We start from the raw sequence: 19,633 nt of genomic DNA on the forward strand, positions 1-19,633 counted from the left end.
AATAAGCCTGTTTCATTCTTTTTTTTTTTTTTTTTTTCTTTTTTTTCGACCCATCGATTCTTTCGACGGCATCGTAATAATGAAAAGAAATATCCATACCTGTAGGCAGGTAACATTCGCGCAAAAGAACGGCGCGAACTTGCCACCGCAACGTTGTCCCTGACACTCGTCGCACATTTGATCGTCCAGAACGTACGGTTTGACTTCGACCTGGAAGAAGAAGCGGAAAAAAGGAAAAGAAAAGAAGAAAGGGCGGTGTCGGATTGTAACAATGGAATATTCCATCCTATTCTACGCGTGCCCAGACTTACTCTTTTGTCTATGTCGCCGTGCTGTAACTGAACGAATCTGGCCGATATGGCAGCTATATAGCTTTGCTGATTGCTGAAAGCGACCCTACCAGCTCCCTTCGGATACTTCAACTCGGGATCGGTGTCGATACCGGCGTAGCACACGCCCCCGTAAAGTCGGTCCATGATCATCGCCAGCTCGACAGCTTTCAACGGTCTGGGAACACCACCGACGAATACCGTTTTCCGTGGATCCAAAGGCATCGAGGCGTCCAGCACGAAATCCGCGTCGCTCAATCGCCACGGCCGTATTTGAACCGGTTTGTCTTTCGTTGTTGGCGAACTGACGCACAGGTACAGTTTCTCTTCGTCTTGGATGCAGGCGTCGATCAACTGTTGCACGGACGCTTCGTCCTACCCCGTGCAAAGGAGACATCGAAATTAGAGATTCCATTTTCCAAGGATCGAACAGAAAACGACGAGATTACCTGGAAAAGCAAGAAAGCGTAGCCCTTCGGTGGAAAGTAAGATTTACTTTCAGCTTTGTGAGGCCAATCGACCACCAACGATCCGAAACGGCGGAAACTCGCTTTGATCTCCTCTGAAAACAGTGGGAAAAAAATAAAATAAATAAATAAACGTAAGAAAGAAATATTCAAAAAAGAAAGAAACGGAGTGAAAGAAAATATATGGAGGAAGAGAAGAAGAGATGCTCACCCTCGTCGATGTCCGGTGGCAGGCCGCCGACAAACACTTTCCTAGAGAAGCGTTCTCCGGTTTCACTGCCTTGACTGTGAGGACTGCTCCGACTAGGGGAGGAAAGCGGTGCCGTCTGAGATCCAGTTATTCCGCTACCGACGCCGACCCCAACACCGACGCCCACGCCGACACCCACACCCACTCCGACCCCGACTCCAACACCGACACCGACCCCGACTCCGACTCCACCGACGCCATCCAATTGGCTCGGCGCGTTAGGATCCTCTAGCAGCGTGCCGCTCTGATCCTCCAAACTTGGGAAGAACGGTGATTTGCCTGTGAACGTGGAACAACGTGTTATCGCAAATTCCCTTATTTCCCTTCCGTTCTTTTCATTAACTACGATTAAATATCTTCCTCTCGCCTCTCCTTCCTTTCCTTTTCTTTTCTTTTTTTTTTTACACCAACACGAGTTATCTCTCAATGTCGAGAGGAGAGCGGCATGCATGATTTTTCTTTTTTTTTTCTTTTTCTTTTCTCCCTTTGGATAAGAATTCGTGGCTCCGAAAAAGAAAAAAACGAACAGGCTGTTTCCCTCGAGCGTTGAATACGAGGGGACGGGAAGAACGGTTTATTCGCGTGCGCCGTAACCTAGTCACGTTATATATATATAGTCGAGTGTCAACGATTCGTGGGATTCGCGTACGCGGTTAACGGAAAGATGGTTAGGTGAGATCGAAGCCTCGCTCGTTTATCGCGGTTTTTGAAAACGAGTCGATCCGGGGGGGAAAAAAAAAAAATTAAAACTCACTGTATCTTCTTCTGACGGGGAATCTCGCTCTTCTAATGAACGTCGCCATTCTTGGCGGCGGATTCGTTTAACGTGCGGAAAGGGATTGCGAAATACGCTTAAACGTAACCGCTTTTTTTTCTTGCCGTCGCGAAAAGAGAAAACAGAAAACGGACAAAGCGTACACGCAACCAGGCGGAACAATCGAGTTTTATTGTTCAACCTTCATCTTTTTTTTTTTTTTCTTCCCTCCTCTCCATTCGCCAGACGCAAGACGGGATAGTTTCATAGCGTCACGCGAAGCCGTCTGCTTTTCCACAATCGGCAGAATCGAGAAGCTCGAGATCAACCTCGATCGTCTTTCGTCCGAGGGATCGGTCCCCGAACAGAATCGAAGCGATTCGATTCCGTGAACGATTCCCCCCACCCCTCTCCATCCTTTCCCCCTCCCTTCGGTCGGGTGTCAGATACGATAATAGCGGACGGATGGATACATAGTGTCCATCGTGCCTGCCCGCCCGCCCCTCTCGCCCCGTCCTCCCGGTTTGGTGCAGTATCGATTACTCGAGCCAGCTCCGCGAGGGCCTCGAACAGCTCCCGGCTCGAGGCGATCTCCTCCTATTAATCGGCGCGTAGCAATGTAGCGTAATGTAGGGGGCTCTCTCTTCGCGAATTCATTTTTCCAATCTTTATTTCTCTAATGGAAAACTTCGCAATTTTGACAAAAATTAACGGAATTTTGTATTCTTATACAAAAAATAGCCGCCATGGTGTTAAGAGTATTTTCAAATAATTTTGCAATTCTTCTATCAGAAATTACAATGTGACTCTTTATGTTGCAAGAAGGAAATTTGATAGAATTTTATAAAATTTCTCATATCAAACAAACCAAGGAGATAAATTTTGATATAAAAATTTAAATTAAAATATAAAATAGTTTCTAAAATTAAATAGTTAAAAGTGAAGTTAATTTTCGCGCGACCTGTATGTGTTGTTTTCTTCGCCTATTTATGGAATTGATTAAATTCAATTTCAACGACAGTTGAAAGCAAAAACTTTTATTCGCTTCAGATTTCCAAGATCGCATATAAGAACACGCTGCTGATTACCATTCGTCTCATATACACACCTTTCATCGATTATTAATTTTCATCAACATTTCGTCGCAACGAAAATGAAAATTACGCGTATTAAAAGAGCAAAGTCGTTGAATTTTCTTTATCGATTAGAAGATTTTCAAATTTTCTATTTCTCCTCGTCACTCCACTCCCCCATTCTTAATTATCCATTCTTAATTTTGAAAATAGGATAAGACCTCTCGTTCCCAAAACAGTTTCAAAACGATAGGCCGGCCTGCCGTGCAAATTGCGGAACGATGTCACGCGAAGCATTAAGGGAGCACTGGGGACGTGGCCCCTTTCTTTCTCGCCGTTCCTTCCAACGCTGCATTAACGAAAAATATATCTCGTTTATCTTGGTACTCAACTTCTAACAACGGGGAAGTTTATGCAAACGTCAGTTTTCGAGAACACGTTGAATTTTCCGTTTCAAGTGCGTTTTAATCTTTTTCTTTTTTTTTTTTTTTTGTGAGCTTTTCTAGTGGTTCGTTTTCCTATAATTATTCCATGTTTGGACGAGATTCATTTCTCCGGTGAAACTGGATCATTTCCTACTTAAAAGAATGTTATGAGCGTTTCATGAAGAAGGATAAAAACAAATGTATCGTAGTTTAATGGAAAAAAATTGTTGACGAAAATTTAGTTAAGAAATCTCTGAAAAAGAGAAAATAAATAATTTTATCGTTGAATTCGTTGTTAGGTTCGATAGAATTATATGCGAAATATGATTCAATTAATAATTCTTTAGTTATATTCTAAATTGACATCAATTTTTTTTGCATCCCTAATTCATCGCATTTACAAATATAATGATCTTTTTGTTTGTCAATTCCTAAACCAGATTATTTAATTAATTTTATATTTGAGCATTGAGTAGGAAAAGAGTGTTCCACACGTTAGCAGAAGTGAATAAGTAGTTAAAAAGGGTTATAAAGGTGAAGTAGACGCTGTTGGCGACTAATTCGCTATAAAATGTGCGTATAATTACAGTTTCGTTACATCTGTTGTTTTTCTTTTTGCTCTCAGATTTTTGTATCGTGTTATATTAAACGTCTTTCTCATTTAACAATCTTATAATAATTCCTCCTCTTCCAATTACATCTCAGATTTCCGTTTAATTTTTTTAATATCGATCAAATTAACGGAATAATTTCTATCGATAAAATACCACATTTAGATCGTAAAATGCGAATTTTATTCATTTATCCATAAATAAAAATTTGCTAAATAATTAACGGATCGTTTAAAATTACGTCTAAATGTACGATTGCGTTTAAAGTTTGAAATTAAATTTAGGGGAATGTAGAGGTAGCATAAATGAAACATTTGAATAGGACATTGTAATTACTTATTTCAAAAATAGAAAATTTTTTTCCTCTATGAAATTAAATTTATTTTATTGCAACATTATGACATATTCAAACGATATAATAATTAATTTGAACTCGTCACGTATTTAATTAAATTTTTTCCGTTTTCTCGAAATGTTTAATATTTTCATTGATTCGTTATTTAATTATCAAATTTGATTAGAATAATAATAAAATGGTGCGTATCTTTTCTTTAATGTAGTGATTAAATAAATTAATTTTTCGATATTGTTGCATTTATGAACGTAATATAGATGGAAAAATTATAATCATTAATTTTATTATTGATTTCGATATAAGATTTTATTAAATTTATGTAAAACTTTATATATATTTTTGTGATAAAATAACTCATCTTTTATATAATATAATGATAGAATGATTGTTTAATTTTTTTTCGCTAACGTGTCTTAAAATAAAATAAAGTATATTTATATTATCTGTTTTCAATAATTTTAATAATATTTTATCATAATTAAATTATTGATAATTAATATGGATTTCAAGAAATTTATCAAATTTTAAAAACAAATTATTTACCATCAACGGAATAAATTAAAAAATAAAATATAAATAATAAAATAGAAATCAAGATATTTTTAACCTTATTCAATGAACAAACTGTATCGAATTAAATCGTGATTAATATTAGTTTCCAAGAATTTATAAATTAAAATTCATTTCTTTTTTAACAACTTAAAATAAAATAAATATATATATCAGCTTCTTTCAAGTTTCTTTCAAACTTCAGCAATTAGAGAAATTAACAAACGTCCAAGAAACTGTCAAGAAATCAAAATTTCGATGTCTAATCAGAATTAAACAAAAATATAATTTCCGTTTGTACGAATAATATTACGAAACGTGTTAAAAATTGAACGACAGTTTTAACAATTTATTAGGATTTATTGAAGCATAATAAAAGTGTCGTTAAATATATATCAAATATTCATCGAAAGAAAAACGGGATATAAACGATTTATTTTTTTTATTTTTTACTACCAATCTAATTTATCACGTAAAACCAGCAAATAAAAAAATATAAAAATCCACCTTCCATTATTTTCTATAAATAAACAGTTTTAAATTTCTCATTCACAATTATTCTTCCGCATAATTATATCTCGAAATTAAATTATCTTTCGCGATTTCCTTTCCCATTACTGGAAAAACATTTATTTTAAACAGGGATATTAATAAAATTAACTCGTCATCATATAAAGATTCTCCGTTCGAATGTTTGTTCGAGCCCGTTCAAAGTGATCGAATCACAATTTCGTTTCGTTGATTTCGCGATTTAATAATTAACGAGGATCGAAAGAGAAAGTTCGATCGAAAGAAACAGGCTACCGTGGAACGACGACAATGGAACGACTGTTATATAAAAGATGATTTTCTTTTTCTTTTTTTTTTTTTTTTTTCGTTGCAATGGTAATTGGTGGACATCATTCTAACGCGGCGACGACGCTACGAGGTTCCACGGATCAATATTATACAGGTAGCGCTGCCCTCGGCCCCCCTTCCATTCCCTTCTCCCTACCATTCGTCACCCTTTAGATACACCGTGCCGATATCTTAGCAGGTAAGCAGGGTGCATGCACCAGGGTAATACATTTCGTATCCTCGGGATCGGAGGTTAAATTATCCGAAATTTTTTAACCCGATTAAACCCGATTAGTGGGGAGCTTTTATCTAATGGAGAAAATCGCTTCCGCGTATGGCAAGTTGCGATCGATGCAAGTTAAAAAAAGAAGGAGTCGCGATATCGAAACGCGTTTGCGTTTCGTGGGCTCGTTCAACGAAACGACCCGCATTCGCGGTGAAAAAGCGCGCTGGATGGCCGAGGTGAATGACCTTTTCTAGCCACCACCTCCCCGCTCCACCCCCATCGCCAGTAGGCAGCACTCCCCGTACGCTCCTCTTGCGCCTACCCAACATCGTGCTGTCTTTCTCTCTCTTTTTTCCTTCCCCCCTCTCAGCTTGCTTTTCTTTTTCTTTTCCCCTCCCTCCCTTTATTTCTTTCGCTAAATAACGACGAACAATTGGAACCGTGAGGCAGAACACGTGGGACACACCCACGTGTAATCGTCCACCCACATTGTGCAATCTCGAGTAACGGGATGATACGTGGCGGTGCGCGTAGCCGATAAAATTATGAACAGTGCAAAATTCTCGAGAGCGAGTGAATCAACCGTAATGGTGAAGCTCACAAGAGTTGTTAATCTTGGTTCCTTTTTCGCTTATTTTTATATATATATATATATATATAAAGAAGAATCGGTTTTTCTTTTCGATGAGAATTTCTTTGCAAGAAATTATTAAGAAAAGCGTGCAAAGAAAGAGGAACGCGGCATCTAATTCAATTTGAGGAGAGTAAAAGAGGAAAAGCTGACTAGGTAGGAAGAGGAGGATTTATCGTAATAATCGGCCATTGTTGAGAGAAGATAATGAATGTTGTCTCATGGACGATGCTGGGCTATTCTTCCCTCATCACGTTCCTTCCTCCCCTACCACAGTTCCACTGTAGTTGAACTCTTCCCAAAGACTTACTTCGAGAGTTGATTTAATTTCAGATAAACACGAAAGGATTTGACTCCTCTAACCGACAATTCGAATCAATTTATCTACGTCGCGTATTCTCTCCTATTGTCTCAAAATGCTAAACATTTTTCCCAATAACGATTTTAAATACAAAGATAAAATACCTTTACATATAAGTAAGTAAACGTTTAAATACATTCCATATTTCTAGTAGACTCTTTCCTAAGCAAGTTCGTATTCCTCGATGAGGTCGACGACCGTTAGAGATGCTTTCCTCGATGGAACACAAGAGAAACGGGAGAAGAAAAACCATGATCCATTGAATATGAACTATAATCGAAGGCGTTGAAACGACGACGTTAATTACGAAGGAGAGAGATTATCGATCGATTAACCTCGCTTTGAAAAATCGAATCGCCGCGTCTGAAAAGCCGCGTGGAAGTAGCAACGAATCGCATCAAGTGGCAACGGGCGTGCGGCTCGCTAAGGAATAATGGTAATCGGGGAGAAAGCAGCAATTAAAACGTTACTAGGGGGCGCCACGTTTTCGCGCCTCTCCTTTTTCCTTCTTTTTCGCCATCTCTCGGCTGTCTAGCCCACTCCACGATCTTAGCCGCGCTCCCCCCACCCCCGCTCTCTCGCCCTATCCCCACTTTTTGCTCCGCGTCGCTTCCCATTCCCGACTCTGCCGTCTTTTTTCGAGGTTTCTATTTGCGTGCGCGACTTATAAAAATTTGTAATTATGGGCTTATTAACGACTTAAAAAAATCCTGCGAATTAACGAGCACGTGTCTCAAGAGGCCACGTAGCTTCACGACAGCCCTCTTGCATTCCAACCTCGGCGACGAGTTGTCGTCGTCCGTCTGTCTCTCCTCGCTACTCTCTGCCACACCGTTTCTTCACCCTCCATCTCACTGCCTCCCACCTCTCCTCCACTCCTACGCTTCTTCTCTTCCTCGGTCTTGCTTGGTTCCCGTTCGTCAACCCCTTAGACCATCTCATCTAGACCAGCTCAGGTGGGAAGGAAAGATAGAAACGTGCGATGGTTGGATGAGAACGTTCGAGTGTGATAAGGTATGTACTCGTGCATCTTTATGCATATATTAAGATCTATTTTATTTTATAATGCTTCTCAATGTTTCAGTAAGTCTATAAATTAATTTTCGATTGCAATTATAGTTTTTTTTTAAAAATAGATAATCTGAATTAGTGTGTTTAAATTTGGCCAACAGAAATTTTGTTATATTTGTTATCTAATATTTTATTTTCATATCTATATAATTGTATAAGCCAATTTTATTTTTTCGCTATTATTCTTTTCACTCGTGTATTTACTTTATTAGATTTAATATTTCCATAAATTTCGTATATAAATTATGACATGTTGCATTTCGAAAATTGCAATGTTTTTAAACAATTTTTTGCTAGGGGCAATAAAGTTAAATTTAACCAGTTTTCTTTATTTGTAGAAATCCTTTTCGCAGATGAAACGTTAAAAAAAACTTTAAATGATAACGAAAATAAAAGAAAGTTTGAATCAGTCATTGCGACTTTCAAAAGAATCAATTATTATGCTTCGATTACTATGTTCCCTTGTTGAATACTCTATACTCTAGATATTATGCATCGTATCAGTTACTGAGTACTTATATACTTTATCAGATATTTGTTGTATTTTATATTTATCATAAAATAAGATTGTATTTCATTAAAAGACTTTTCATGAGAAATACTTACATAATACTTATATTTGATTATAATTGATGCACCATGAAAATTTTGATTATTTAGATATTATATATAGTATAGCAATAAAAATTTTAATTATTGAATATTTAAAAAAAGAAAAAAAAATAAAAGCATTAAATTTATTTCGAAATTAATTATTTTCCAATAATTTAAACGTATTTTTATGAATATTTTATGATTGTAAAATCCATCTATCTTTTTATTTAATATATTATTTTTTTAAGCTCGATTTAAATGTTTTCTAAACTTTATAATTAACTAGTAAAAATTTATAGTTAATTAACAAAGAATGAAGGTTAAGGAGATAATTCTTAAAAAAAATATAATTCCGAATTAATCGCTTCTTAATTTAAGATCTTTAATATTTTATGATAAAAAATACAAAAATGCATTGTATTTATGTGAAAAAATAAATGTAATTTCAATTAGAAAAAAAATTAAGATGTAATAAGTTTTATGATTGTTAAAAATTTTTATAATTATGATATAATTAATTATTACTTTTATGATGTTTATAACAGTTAAATATATAATGTTTACAACTCAATCTTTAATAAATTGTTATATACAATAATAACAAATTATCCCAATTTTTCGTGTAAAAGATGATAACTGATATAATTTGCAATGATTATTTTTTTTTTAATTACCTTTCGCATTGAAATCAATGCGTGCACGTTATGTATAAATATTCTTTTGTAAAATGTAAATAAATACATCTAAGTCTTCTTTTATACATTATTTTTTCACACGATTTACTTTTACAATATTTTTTAAAGAACTTTGTATGATTTTTTAACACATTTCACTTACTTTCATATATTTCTTTTAATAGGTTTTTATTTACAACTTTACATTGTTGCAAGATCATATATTAATTAATTTGCAGAAAATCTCACGAAAATAATGCACATTCTCTACAAATATTTCAAGCCCATTGTTTCTTCAATATAATGAACAGTTGTTATTTTTTTTTTTTCGTATAATCATTCATTCATTTCATGAAAAAAATAAATAAATAAAATAAAATCTCTGTACTAAGTTGCTAACCAAAAAACTAATAATTAATTATTTTTACTCGCATCGATAAACCATTTAATTTAAAACATAATTATTCGAAGAAATACATAAAAATAAAAAAAGAATTAATTTAATATAAAAAGAAATAAATCTAAATATCAATCATAGATTAGTATAATTTTAGTTGTTAATGTTACTCTGATTATGAAGTAACATTAGCAATTAAAAAATAAATAACAATGTTATATATTTTCGTGCTCGTAGCAAGAAAAAAATTAACGATAAAAAAATAGATTATTTAAAAAACAAAATTACGAATCAATATTAGTTTATATAATTTATTTTCTTAATAAATTTTTATTGAACGAGACGTAATAATTTACGATTGCATATTTAATTGTAAGTAGAATTTCAATTTACAAAAGAGTTAAAGTAATTCTACGAAGTATAATATACATTCCTAAACGATTATATTAATAAATGCCCATTCTCAATAATTCATGAATATACTTGTCATTGGGACTCTCAATATATTTGTCAAACATAACTGAGACTTATTTATTAAATTATAAGTAATTTAAATTCGTATTAAATAAAATGAAAGCAGTGTAAGAGATAAAATTGTTTCACTCTAATCTAAACTTTAATCTTTATTTATCAATTTTTATTTTTGTTTCAATCTCTAAAATCGATCTTTCAAAGATATTATTAATATTATTAATAACATTGATACATTAGCGATATTAATAAAATGATTTATATTTTTTTTTAATAAGGAAAATTAAATTATAGATATATCACTTAAAAAAAAAAGTGTTAAAAATTGTAAAAAGATAAGCAGTGAATGTATCTTCTAAAATTTCTATTTATTTTACTTCTTTAAATGAAAATTTCCTTGAATATCAAAATTATTACATCAGTTAAATATATTTTAAATTATTAAAATATTATTATTCTAATATATTAATTTATTAGCAAGTATAAACATTAAAAGTTCGAAACTTTTCCATCTATTGCAATAAATATTACGTTTAAAAGTATACGAAATATTCTCTCTTATAATTTATCAACAAAAATATACATCAAAATATCAGAGATATAAGAATAAAATTCCCCGATTTATATTCGTAGAAATCTAATCAAAAAACACTTGAATATCTATATTCCTACCTACAATATCCAAAGATTATCTACCATCCTATTTAAATGCTATCCTAATTTAATATTCGACTCGTGTTACCCAACATTTTTCTCTTCTCCCATTCTTTCTTACTTTAAAAAAAACTTTTATTCGAAACGACGAATGCAACGAATGTATATAAGAAACGAGCGATGCTTATCGAGAAATTGTCGATCACACATTTTAATATTTAAAGGAAACGTTGAAACAACAAGATCTTGGGGAACGACAAGTTTTTGAAAAACACGAAGATATTATAAACGCGGTATAATAATCAAACTCAACGCGAACCGCGTACGATGAAACAAAGAAGGGGGACGCGTGGAAGTGGCTGCTGCACTCTTGACCTTTTCAAAGTCTTGTGCAAGCGAAACTGCAGAAACCTCTTGCCATATTTTCAAGAGATTACGTATCGAGTCGAATTGGAAGCGAGGTATTTGGAAGAAAGGTAAAAACTACGGGGGAAACGCAATTGTTATTGTCATCGATTATCGTTGAAAATGACTTTGTTCCGCGTTTCATTCGCATTGAATTATTCGTATTTACGTTACGGTCGAGCAGGGGAATCGAGATGCGAGTGGAGGGGGAAATACACGTGACACGTGATCGAGAGGCTCGTCGCGCGTATGTATACGAAGGTAGAGATAAAATTTCAACTTTGGAAATTTCAATTTTCCCATTTCCGTAGCGTTTAACTCTGCTTCCGGTCTTGAACACGCGTTGTTCCTCGATACCAAAAGCGCAAAAATGCTCTTGATACCTAGGAGACGCGTTAAGGCAGGTCTTGAAAACAGGTCTCCCTCCGTCCTTCTCTCTCTATCTTCTCCATCTTCCTCTCTGTAATCCGCGACACGCTTAACTCGAATCGAAAGGTTCGAGCCGTATATATGAAATAAAACGATCGTCTATACAGAATTGGAATTTTGTATAATATTGTATACGCATAATGAACAATAATGCTTTTATATAAATGATTTTCGAACGTGTTCTAAGATTCGTTCGACTCGTAATATATTATTTTTAGATCAGTAATTCAGAAGTTCTATTCGTTTTTTTTTTTTTACTAGCAACGAAAGTTTTGAGTCATTTCGAAGGCTTATTTTTATTTCTCCATTACGATACGATATTCGATGATATAACAAGCAATGCAAATGATTGATAATTAATCTATGGAGAAAATCTCATTTACGTCGCGTCAAGCGGAAAACGCGTATAGGGCGTGTTTTACGCTATATTAGTTTCTACTGTTTTTCTCGCATGCGATAGAGAGAGAGAAAAAAAAATAGAAAAGGTGAAAGTTTCAGAGTTTGTTTTTTTTTATATGCGATATATTACGAAGAATTTTTTAAACGATTTCTTTTTCTTTTTAAATCGACATAACTTACCCATTTTCTTGTATCTTATCATAATCTGATTGTCAAGATAAATTCGATAAACTCGACGTTATTACATAATTTAACGAATTTAATGTATATGAAAAGATATTATACTTATATATCAAGAGGCAAAAATATGAAAATTCAAAAAAAAAAGACAAAATTTCTTCTCGGGTTTATCGATATTTATGGAAGTCATATTCGAAGTGAATCGAGGTTAAAAAAGATTTTTTAAAATTTACGAAACATTCAAAATAATTGCGAGAATTGCTTGCCTCGTTTTCGTTATCGTATATTCATTAGATTTTTATCACGCTTATCGTAAATTAAAAAGATATATCAAGTTGAAAAAAAAAATTTCACGATTGCAAATTTGAAAAAAATTTGTTCCTCGTATCGTATTAAAATGAAACTTTTATTTGTTCGTTAAATCTGATTCACTCGCGAGAAAGAAGCACAAGAACCGTAAAAAGAAAACGTGTTTAATAAATTTTTGGGGTATTTTTGAAAAAATCGATTTTAAAAACGAAATCACGATAATATCAACAAACAATTGTATTTCGTACTATTGCTTCAAAATTTAAATATTTAAAACTTATTCATTTCTTTTAAAAGTGATCTTCCAAACGTCTTATAAACAATTAAGATGAGCTTAAAGATAGAGTGAAAAATTGAATTGGTTTGGCAAGATCTGTGTTTCTCGTTTTTCTTCTTTTTTACCATGCAACGATGCGCTGAGACAATGCAACTGCACTCTCACTTGAACAAGAAGATGTTCAAACGTACCATTATATATTTTATTACACTTCTCACGTCGGTTTTTTTCCATCACAGTGTCAAGTTGGTTGATTCGTGGACAAGTCACTTAAATCTTCATGAAAAAAAAAATATCACATATCACGTGACAAAAATTATCCAATTATCTTATAAACTTCGTGGATCTTAATACTTTTTAACATACAGAATTATATGAAAAAAAAAGAGTACTCTTGCTAAATATTTATAATTGTTATTTATAAATATTTATATTATATTTATTTAAGTAAATAATAGGTATCCGATTATAATTATTTTGTATTTTGAATAATGAAGTTATAGAATAATGAAGATGAAATGTCGAAATGTAAATTTCGATTGTGAATCTTGGAGGAATTTCGTTCCATTTCCAGAAATTCTCGTAATTCTGAATCTAATAAACTTCTTACCGTTGCTTAAATTTACATATATAAAATTATATTATATTTTGAAATAATAAAGTAAAGTAACAAATGGAACAAGATAAGTAAATTCAAATCAAAGTTTCCCTCTTACGATTGGTTGCAATTTATGAAAGTGTATCGTGAGAATGATAATATAATGTGAATAAAAATCCATTTGTAAATTGTGGATTGAAGAAATGAAAAAGTTGCGTAGGGTGAAAGTTGGTCAAAATGAATAAAAAGATATAGTGAGAAAAAAATATCATATATAATATAAATCTAGATGATCATCGAAGCATTTTATGATTGATTATAGTGAAGAAGAGAAGATGTTCTCTTGTGTGTATCAGAGCGTGAAAAATTTGATGAATATAGAAATATAGAAACTTATAGATATAGCCATGCTGCTACTATACAATAACTATTTCTTTAACTTTCTTTAACTTATTGAGTGAAGCATTGCATTCTCTGTGCATACATTGTACTCTACATTGTACTTTTGATATTTGATTGACAATTTATTTCAAGGTTAAGTTGTAAATTGAGAATATAGAAAATTTTCCAGAATCTTATTTATGATAGAAAGAAATATTTATTAAATTGTATTACATAGAGAAATGTTTCATTGTACTCTACATTGTACTCTATATTGTATTTTTGATATTTGATTGAGAATTTATTTCAAGATTAAGCTATAAATTGAAAACAGAAAATTTTCCAGAATCTATGATGGAAAGAAATATTTATTAAATTATATTATATAGAGAAATGCTTCATTGTACTCTATATTGTATTTTTGATATTTGATTGAGAATTTATTTCAAGATTAAGCTATAAATTGAGAATATAGTAAATTTTCCAGAATCTTATTTATGATAGAAAGAAATATTTATTAAATTATATTATATAGAGAAATGTTTCATTGTACTCTACATTGTACTCTATATTGTACTTTTGATATTTGATTGACAGTTTATTTTAAGGTTAAGCTGTAAATTGAAAACATAGAAAATTTTTCAGAATCTATGATGGAAAGAAATATTTATTAAATTATATTATATAGAGAAATGCTTCATTGTACTCTACATTGTATTTTTGATATTTGATTGAGAATTTATTTTAAGATTAAGCTGTAAATTGAGAATATAGAAAATTTTCCAGAATCTTATCTATGATACAAAGAAATATTTATTAAATATATTTATTAAATATATTATATTATATAGAGATATGTTTCATTGTACTTTACATTGTACTTTTGATATTTAATTGAAATTTATTTCAAGGTTAAGCTGTAAATTGATATAAAAAATTTTCAAGAATTTTATCTATGATACAAAGAAATATTTATTAAATTATATTATATAGAAAAATGTTACATTGTATTCTACATTGTTCTTTTGATATTTGATTGACAATTTATTTCAAGGTTAAGTTGTAAATTGAGAACATAGAAAATTTTCCAGAATCTATGATACAAAGGAATATTTATTAAATTATATTATATAGAGAAATGTTTTATTGTACTCTACATTATACTCTATTTATATACATTGTATTCTACATTATATTTCTGATTGACAGTTTATTTCAAGGTTAAGCTGTAAATTGAAAACATAGAAAATTTTCCAGAATTATGATGGAAAGAATATTTCTTAAATTATATTATATAGAGAAATGTTTCTTTTTAGTAGATATTTATTTTTTGTTAAAAATTTTTGTTAATAATTGTTGGATTGAACAACAATATGTTGATCGTTGGAAATAGCATGAGTACAGAAAAGAAAAAGAAGACAATTTATGTATTTGTGATTATTGCTCATAAAAAATTCACCTATGCATCTCTCGGTTTCTTTATAACTCCCATATTACATTTTTAATTATATGCACTATTCTAAACTATTAATAGTTTTTACTTATAAAAAATAAAGATTTTATAATTTTAAACAATTTTAAACGAATGTCTCATTTTACCTTGCCATTTTGACAAAAGAACGAAATAACTTTCAAAATTTCTTTTCGTAGTTAAATATTTTTTTTTAATGTTAAATCTTTTTTTTTTCATAGTCAAAGATTCATTTAAAATTTCTGAATAAAATAAACGTTATTCTTGTTCTTTATCAACATAACACATAATTTTTAACAATTTTCAAAAATAGTGCAATTCTCAGATATTAAATAAATACCGAATAATCGGAAAATTTTTAAAATATCGAATCAAAAAAATCAGAATTCAGTTTACGTAAATGATATCTAATATAATTTAAAAAAATATAATTATATATTTACAAAAGATATATAAATATTATAATATTTTATTGTTGTTCTTATTTATAAACAAAGAAAGATTAAGACATATTTAATTTTTATAAAAATTATTCGAGTAATAAAATTAGATGTACAATTGATTACATTACAAAAATCTTTATGAATTATGTTGTAAGAAAAATTATATAATTTTATAATTATAAATATATATAATTTTTTTTTTGTTTCAAATTTGCAACTTGCTCATTTTTTATAATAATATGATACCAAATTAAATATTTTATATATTTTAAAGAAAAGAAGCATTGAAATTTTAAAAATTGATTGTCCCCGTAAAATAATATTTCTCTAAAAATCGTCTCATATAACCCATTGTTCTTTGTATATTCACAAAATTTCATTTGAATAAAAATTTTCATCGATTTTAATAATAGAATTTAATAATAAACTAAGAGTATTTGTTAAACGATTTAAAATGTATGAATACGTTTCGATATTTTTTTTGGATCGATGAAAATGCAATTAAATATTTCGATAGAATAAAAAAATAAAACTTTTACAATAATCCAATCATTTCACTGATCAATAAAATTGAACGTTAAAATTTATCGGCAAACCAATTGTGTACAAGTTTTAATATCATTATTAATCACAAAAATAAACTGTGCTCGACTCGATAAAATAAAAAGATTATTTTCCAACGCTTACTTTCCAGCCTAGACCCGAGGCATTTTCAAATAAACACTCCCCTTCCATTATTGTGACTTTTTTTATTTCTCTCTTTGCACGCAACATGAATTTTGCCACGCTTTTCAAATGCTATATTTCTTCGCACAAAGGCAAGCATTGAACGGTAATAAAATTTATAGAAAAAGAAATCGCATAAAAGAAGTATCGTGGTCGAGCATGCAAACATGTAGACAAACAGCAAGAGCGTTTGTCCTGCAAACGAAGAACGTCACCGACGCGAAACTTTGCCAAGGATGCTAGGAATGTGGGACAAGGAAAATCTTACGCCTTGGCTTCGATGCGTTTTATTATCACAACTAGCATTTCGCTAGTGAAAATATCAAGTGTCGAATACATTATTCCGTTGAATACGGTCAATATCTGTGTTAATTTCTAATTTAAATTCGTCCTTTTCCCTTTTTTCCCTCTCCCTCCCCTCCCCCAGAAAACAAACGATTACGCTTCCCCGTAGAATAAATTCACGAAACACACGAAGGCCGATTGTATATACGGGAAATATATTTTTCCGGTTACACGGTAGACTTATCAGGTAACAACCGACCAACTTGTTCCGTTTCATTATGCAAGCAAGAGAACTAGGAAAAAAAAAAAAAATAACAAAACAGTGGTGGTTCTATCGAGATCCATTAAAATTCGCTCTACGTCTTTCATGCTTGGTTTCTACTTTATTAACATATTCGATGAAATATTTTACGATCCGATATTAGATTAAAGATTTATTTACAACTTGTTGTAACTCGTAATATTGCGCAAATGTTAATATTTAACGGTTGCGAATTATAACGTGTTTTTGAATTTATCATTTCAAGTTTTATATCCCTCTCTATTGAAAATATTTTCGGTAGTTACGTTCTGTTTAGTTGCGGTATCTGCATCGTTTCGTATATAACGCGGCTACCTTGACCTTCTGTGGGTACTTATCGTTTTTTTCGTAGCTCGTAAAAATTAGAAACTCGAATGTGTATCGTTGGGAAAAAAACATCGGCGAGATAAGCAGGAGATCTAGCTTTTCGTCCATGTTGGATTTTTAGAAGCGTTTCATGATCGTTCGAAAAATGATCCGTTACAAATTGGCTGAAAGCGTGCGCGTCTCGCGCTTCGCGCATCGGGATTTCACGTTGGAAAATCGTCCCATCAGTGGAGGATTCGATGCGTGTCTGTCACGCGGCCGGTTCTGTGCATGCTCGCGTAACTTGGTTGGCTTGGTAAATCAACGCACGAGAAGAAGAGTACAACAACGGTATAAAATCTGCTTTTTTTTCTTAGCTCAGAGTTTTATAATGAGTTTTATGAATCAGAGCACAACTCTCTTTGGATTGTTTCTTTCTTTTCAGATGCAAGGTGTGCTTGTTATATCGCTTTTTTATTTATCTTGAAAAGAAGGAATTCTAGAACAAACTGATTCTAAATCTTGCAATGAAATACATAGTTTTAAATTCATAAAATCAGATTAGATAGCAGTAAAGCAAGGTTCAAGTGGCCGATATTGTAATCAATTTTATTGTTAGATTAGATATTAAGAATAAATATTGAAAAAATTGATTTTGATTTTATTATTCGATTTTATCTAGAGTGTAAGATGGAAATCCATTTATTTATTTAGAATTTAAATTTTTTTCTATTTCTTTTTAAATCATATAGATAGAAATGATGACTGAGATAGATTTTGATTCGATCATCTTTTAAAATGCCATAACTATTTCGAAACTCGATAATAAAGATTGCTTTTTATAATTTTTTTTATCTAAGTCTGTAAAAAATTAAACAATACGTTTTAAAGATTCCTGTCGTCCTATACATATCCTAAAAATTTGATAAAAATAAATATTCGATATGAATTAAAGAATAATCGTATATTTTTTGTCAGTGTTTATATAAATAAATAAATCGAATAAATAAAATTTTAAAAAATTCCATATGAAAAATATGTATTGCATAAATATGAATATTGCAAATAAAAGACTTGTGAATTTTTTACTTCTTCTGAATTATGACAAATTTGGAATAATATGAGATCTTTGAAAGAAATAAATTATAATATGGATGAAAATGTAAATTAAATTTCAATAACATATATAATGTCAAATATAACATAATCAGAATTTATTTCATTTTTTTAATAAACGTGTAATAAGTATGACAAGCATTGGATAATCCATAATTCCAAATTCCAAATTCGTTAAGCTTTTTTTTCAGTTTATTCTTCACGTCGAATAATTGAATTTCATTTCATTATTTGTTAATAAATATCAAGTATTCTATGTTATTACTATTCCTTCCTTACTATTCATTACCATTTCACCACAATCAAAAACACAATATAATTTAATTTTATATTAATATTTTAGAATTAAGATTATATCGTACAATATCTTTCTTTAGTTCTTCAGAAATTACAAAATAAATTAGAATATATCCCATTGAAATATCCTGTTACATAATCTGCATATTTTACGGTAAAAATAAGAAATGTCCATTGAACAAAAAAATATTAATAAAACGCAACAGCTAATGAAAGATTATTGTCACATTTAAATTTAATAATATTAAAAATTTTATTATTATATGTTAATATAATTTGTGAAATATCTTTGAAAGATTGTAAACATTCATTCTAAAAATTCAAACAAACACAAAATTAGCATATAAAAATGTTACTTATTTATTAAGTTATAAATAAAGATAAAATAAAACAATTCTATTCATAATTATACTATATTTAACTTTATCTAATGCAAACTTAAATTTTTTATAACTCAATAATTAACCTTCGACTGATATTTTTGTACAACTTTCATATTTCTTTAGTAGTTTCTAGAATCTACTGTCCAAAAATATTTCACAAATATATCAATATTCTAAAAATTAAAACCTTGAAAATCTCATATTTCTACTCTATTTCATATCTTCGCTTCAATTACTTTCTTCTCTTACAACTTGGTAACAAAATCTTCTAATTCCAATATTTAAATTAAACTCGTAATTCTCCTAGTTCGCCTTAAAATAAACCCAGTGAAGCCAGCCGGGGAAATGAGGCGGGGAAAGGAAGAAAAAGCGGAACAAGATTATGCGCGTATATATCGAGAAGGAGATTCAAAGTATGAGTTTTGATCTAGTCCTTTTCCACCAATCGCGACGAAGAAAGAGGGAACAAGTGTCGCGGGGGAAGGGCGCATTTCCTTGATTGCCGTCAGAAAAAGTGTACAAGCCTGTTGCAAAGACGTTGCGCAAGCGCAAATTTTAATTGAGCGTACCAACGGCTCTGGTCTCTCTCTTTCTCTCT

At 31.1% G+C, this 19,633-nt stretch overlaps 1 protein-coding gene and 1 long non-coding RNA gene across 3 annotated transcripts in view; one reads left to right on the forward strand and one right to left on the reverse strand.

The window, feature by feature from the left end:
• The window catches only part of LOC107998447 (cytoplasmic polyadenylation element-binding protein 2), an 81,485-nt gene that overhangs the window by 13,119 nt on the left and 48,733 nt on the right, over positions 1–19,633 (reverse strand). For both annotated transcript variants that reach the window (XM_062077677.1, XM_062077678.1), the window contains exons 5-8: positions 1,008–1,325; positions 779–891; positions 312–704; positions 100–210 (exon numbers count right to left, since the gene is read on the reverse strand). In XM_062077677.1, the coding sequence (XP_061933661.1) occupies positions 100–210; positions 312–704; positions 779–891; positions 1,008–1,325 (935 nt within the window). The remainder of the gene's footprint in view (positions 1–99; positions 211–311; positions 705–778; positions 892–1,007; positions 1,326–19,633) is intronic.
• On the forward strand, positions 17,009–17,890 carry LOC133666498 (uncharacterized). Its single transcript, XR_009830708.1, has 2 exons — positions 17,009–17,590; positions 17,685–17,890. It is a non-coding gene; the product is annotated as an uncharacterized LOC133666498 (long non-coding RNA).

The sequence above is a fragment of the Apis cerana genome, linkage group LG7 (genome assembly GCF_029169275.1).
Source record: "Apis cerana isolate GH-2021 linkage group LG7, AcerK_1.0, whole genome shotgun sequence".
NCBI lineage: Eukaryota > Metazoa > Arthropoda > Insecta > Hymenoptera > Apidae > Apis > Apis cerana.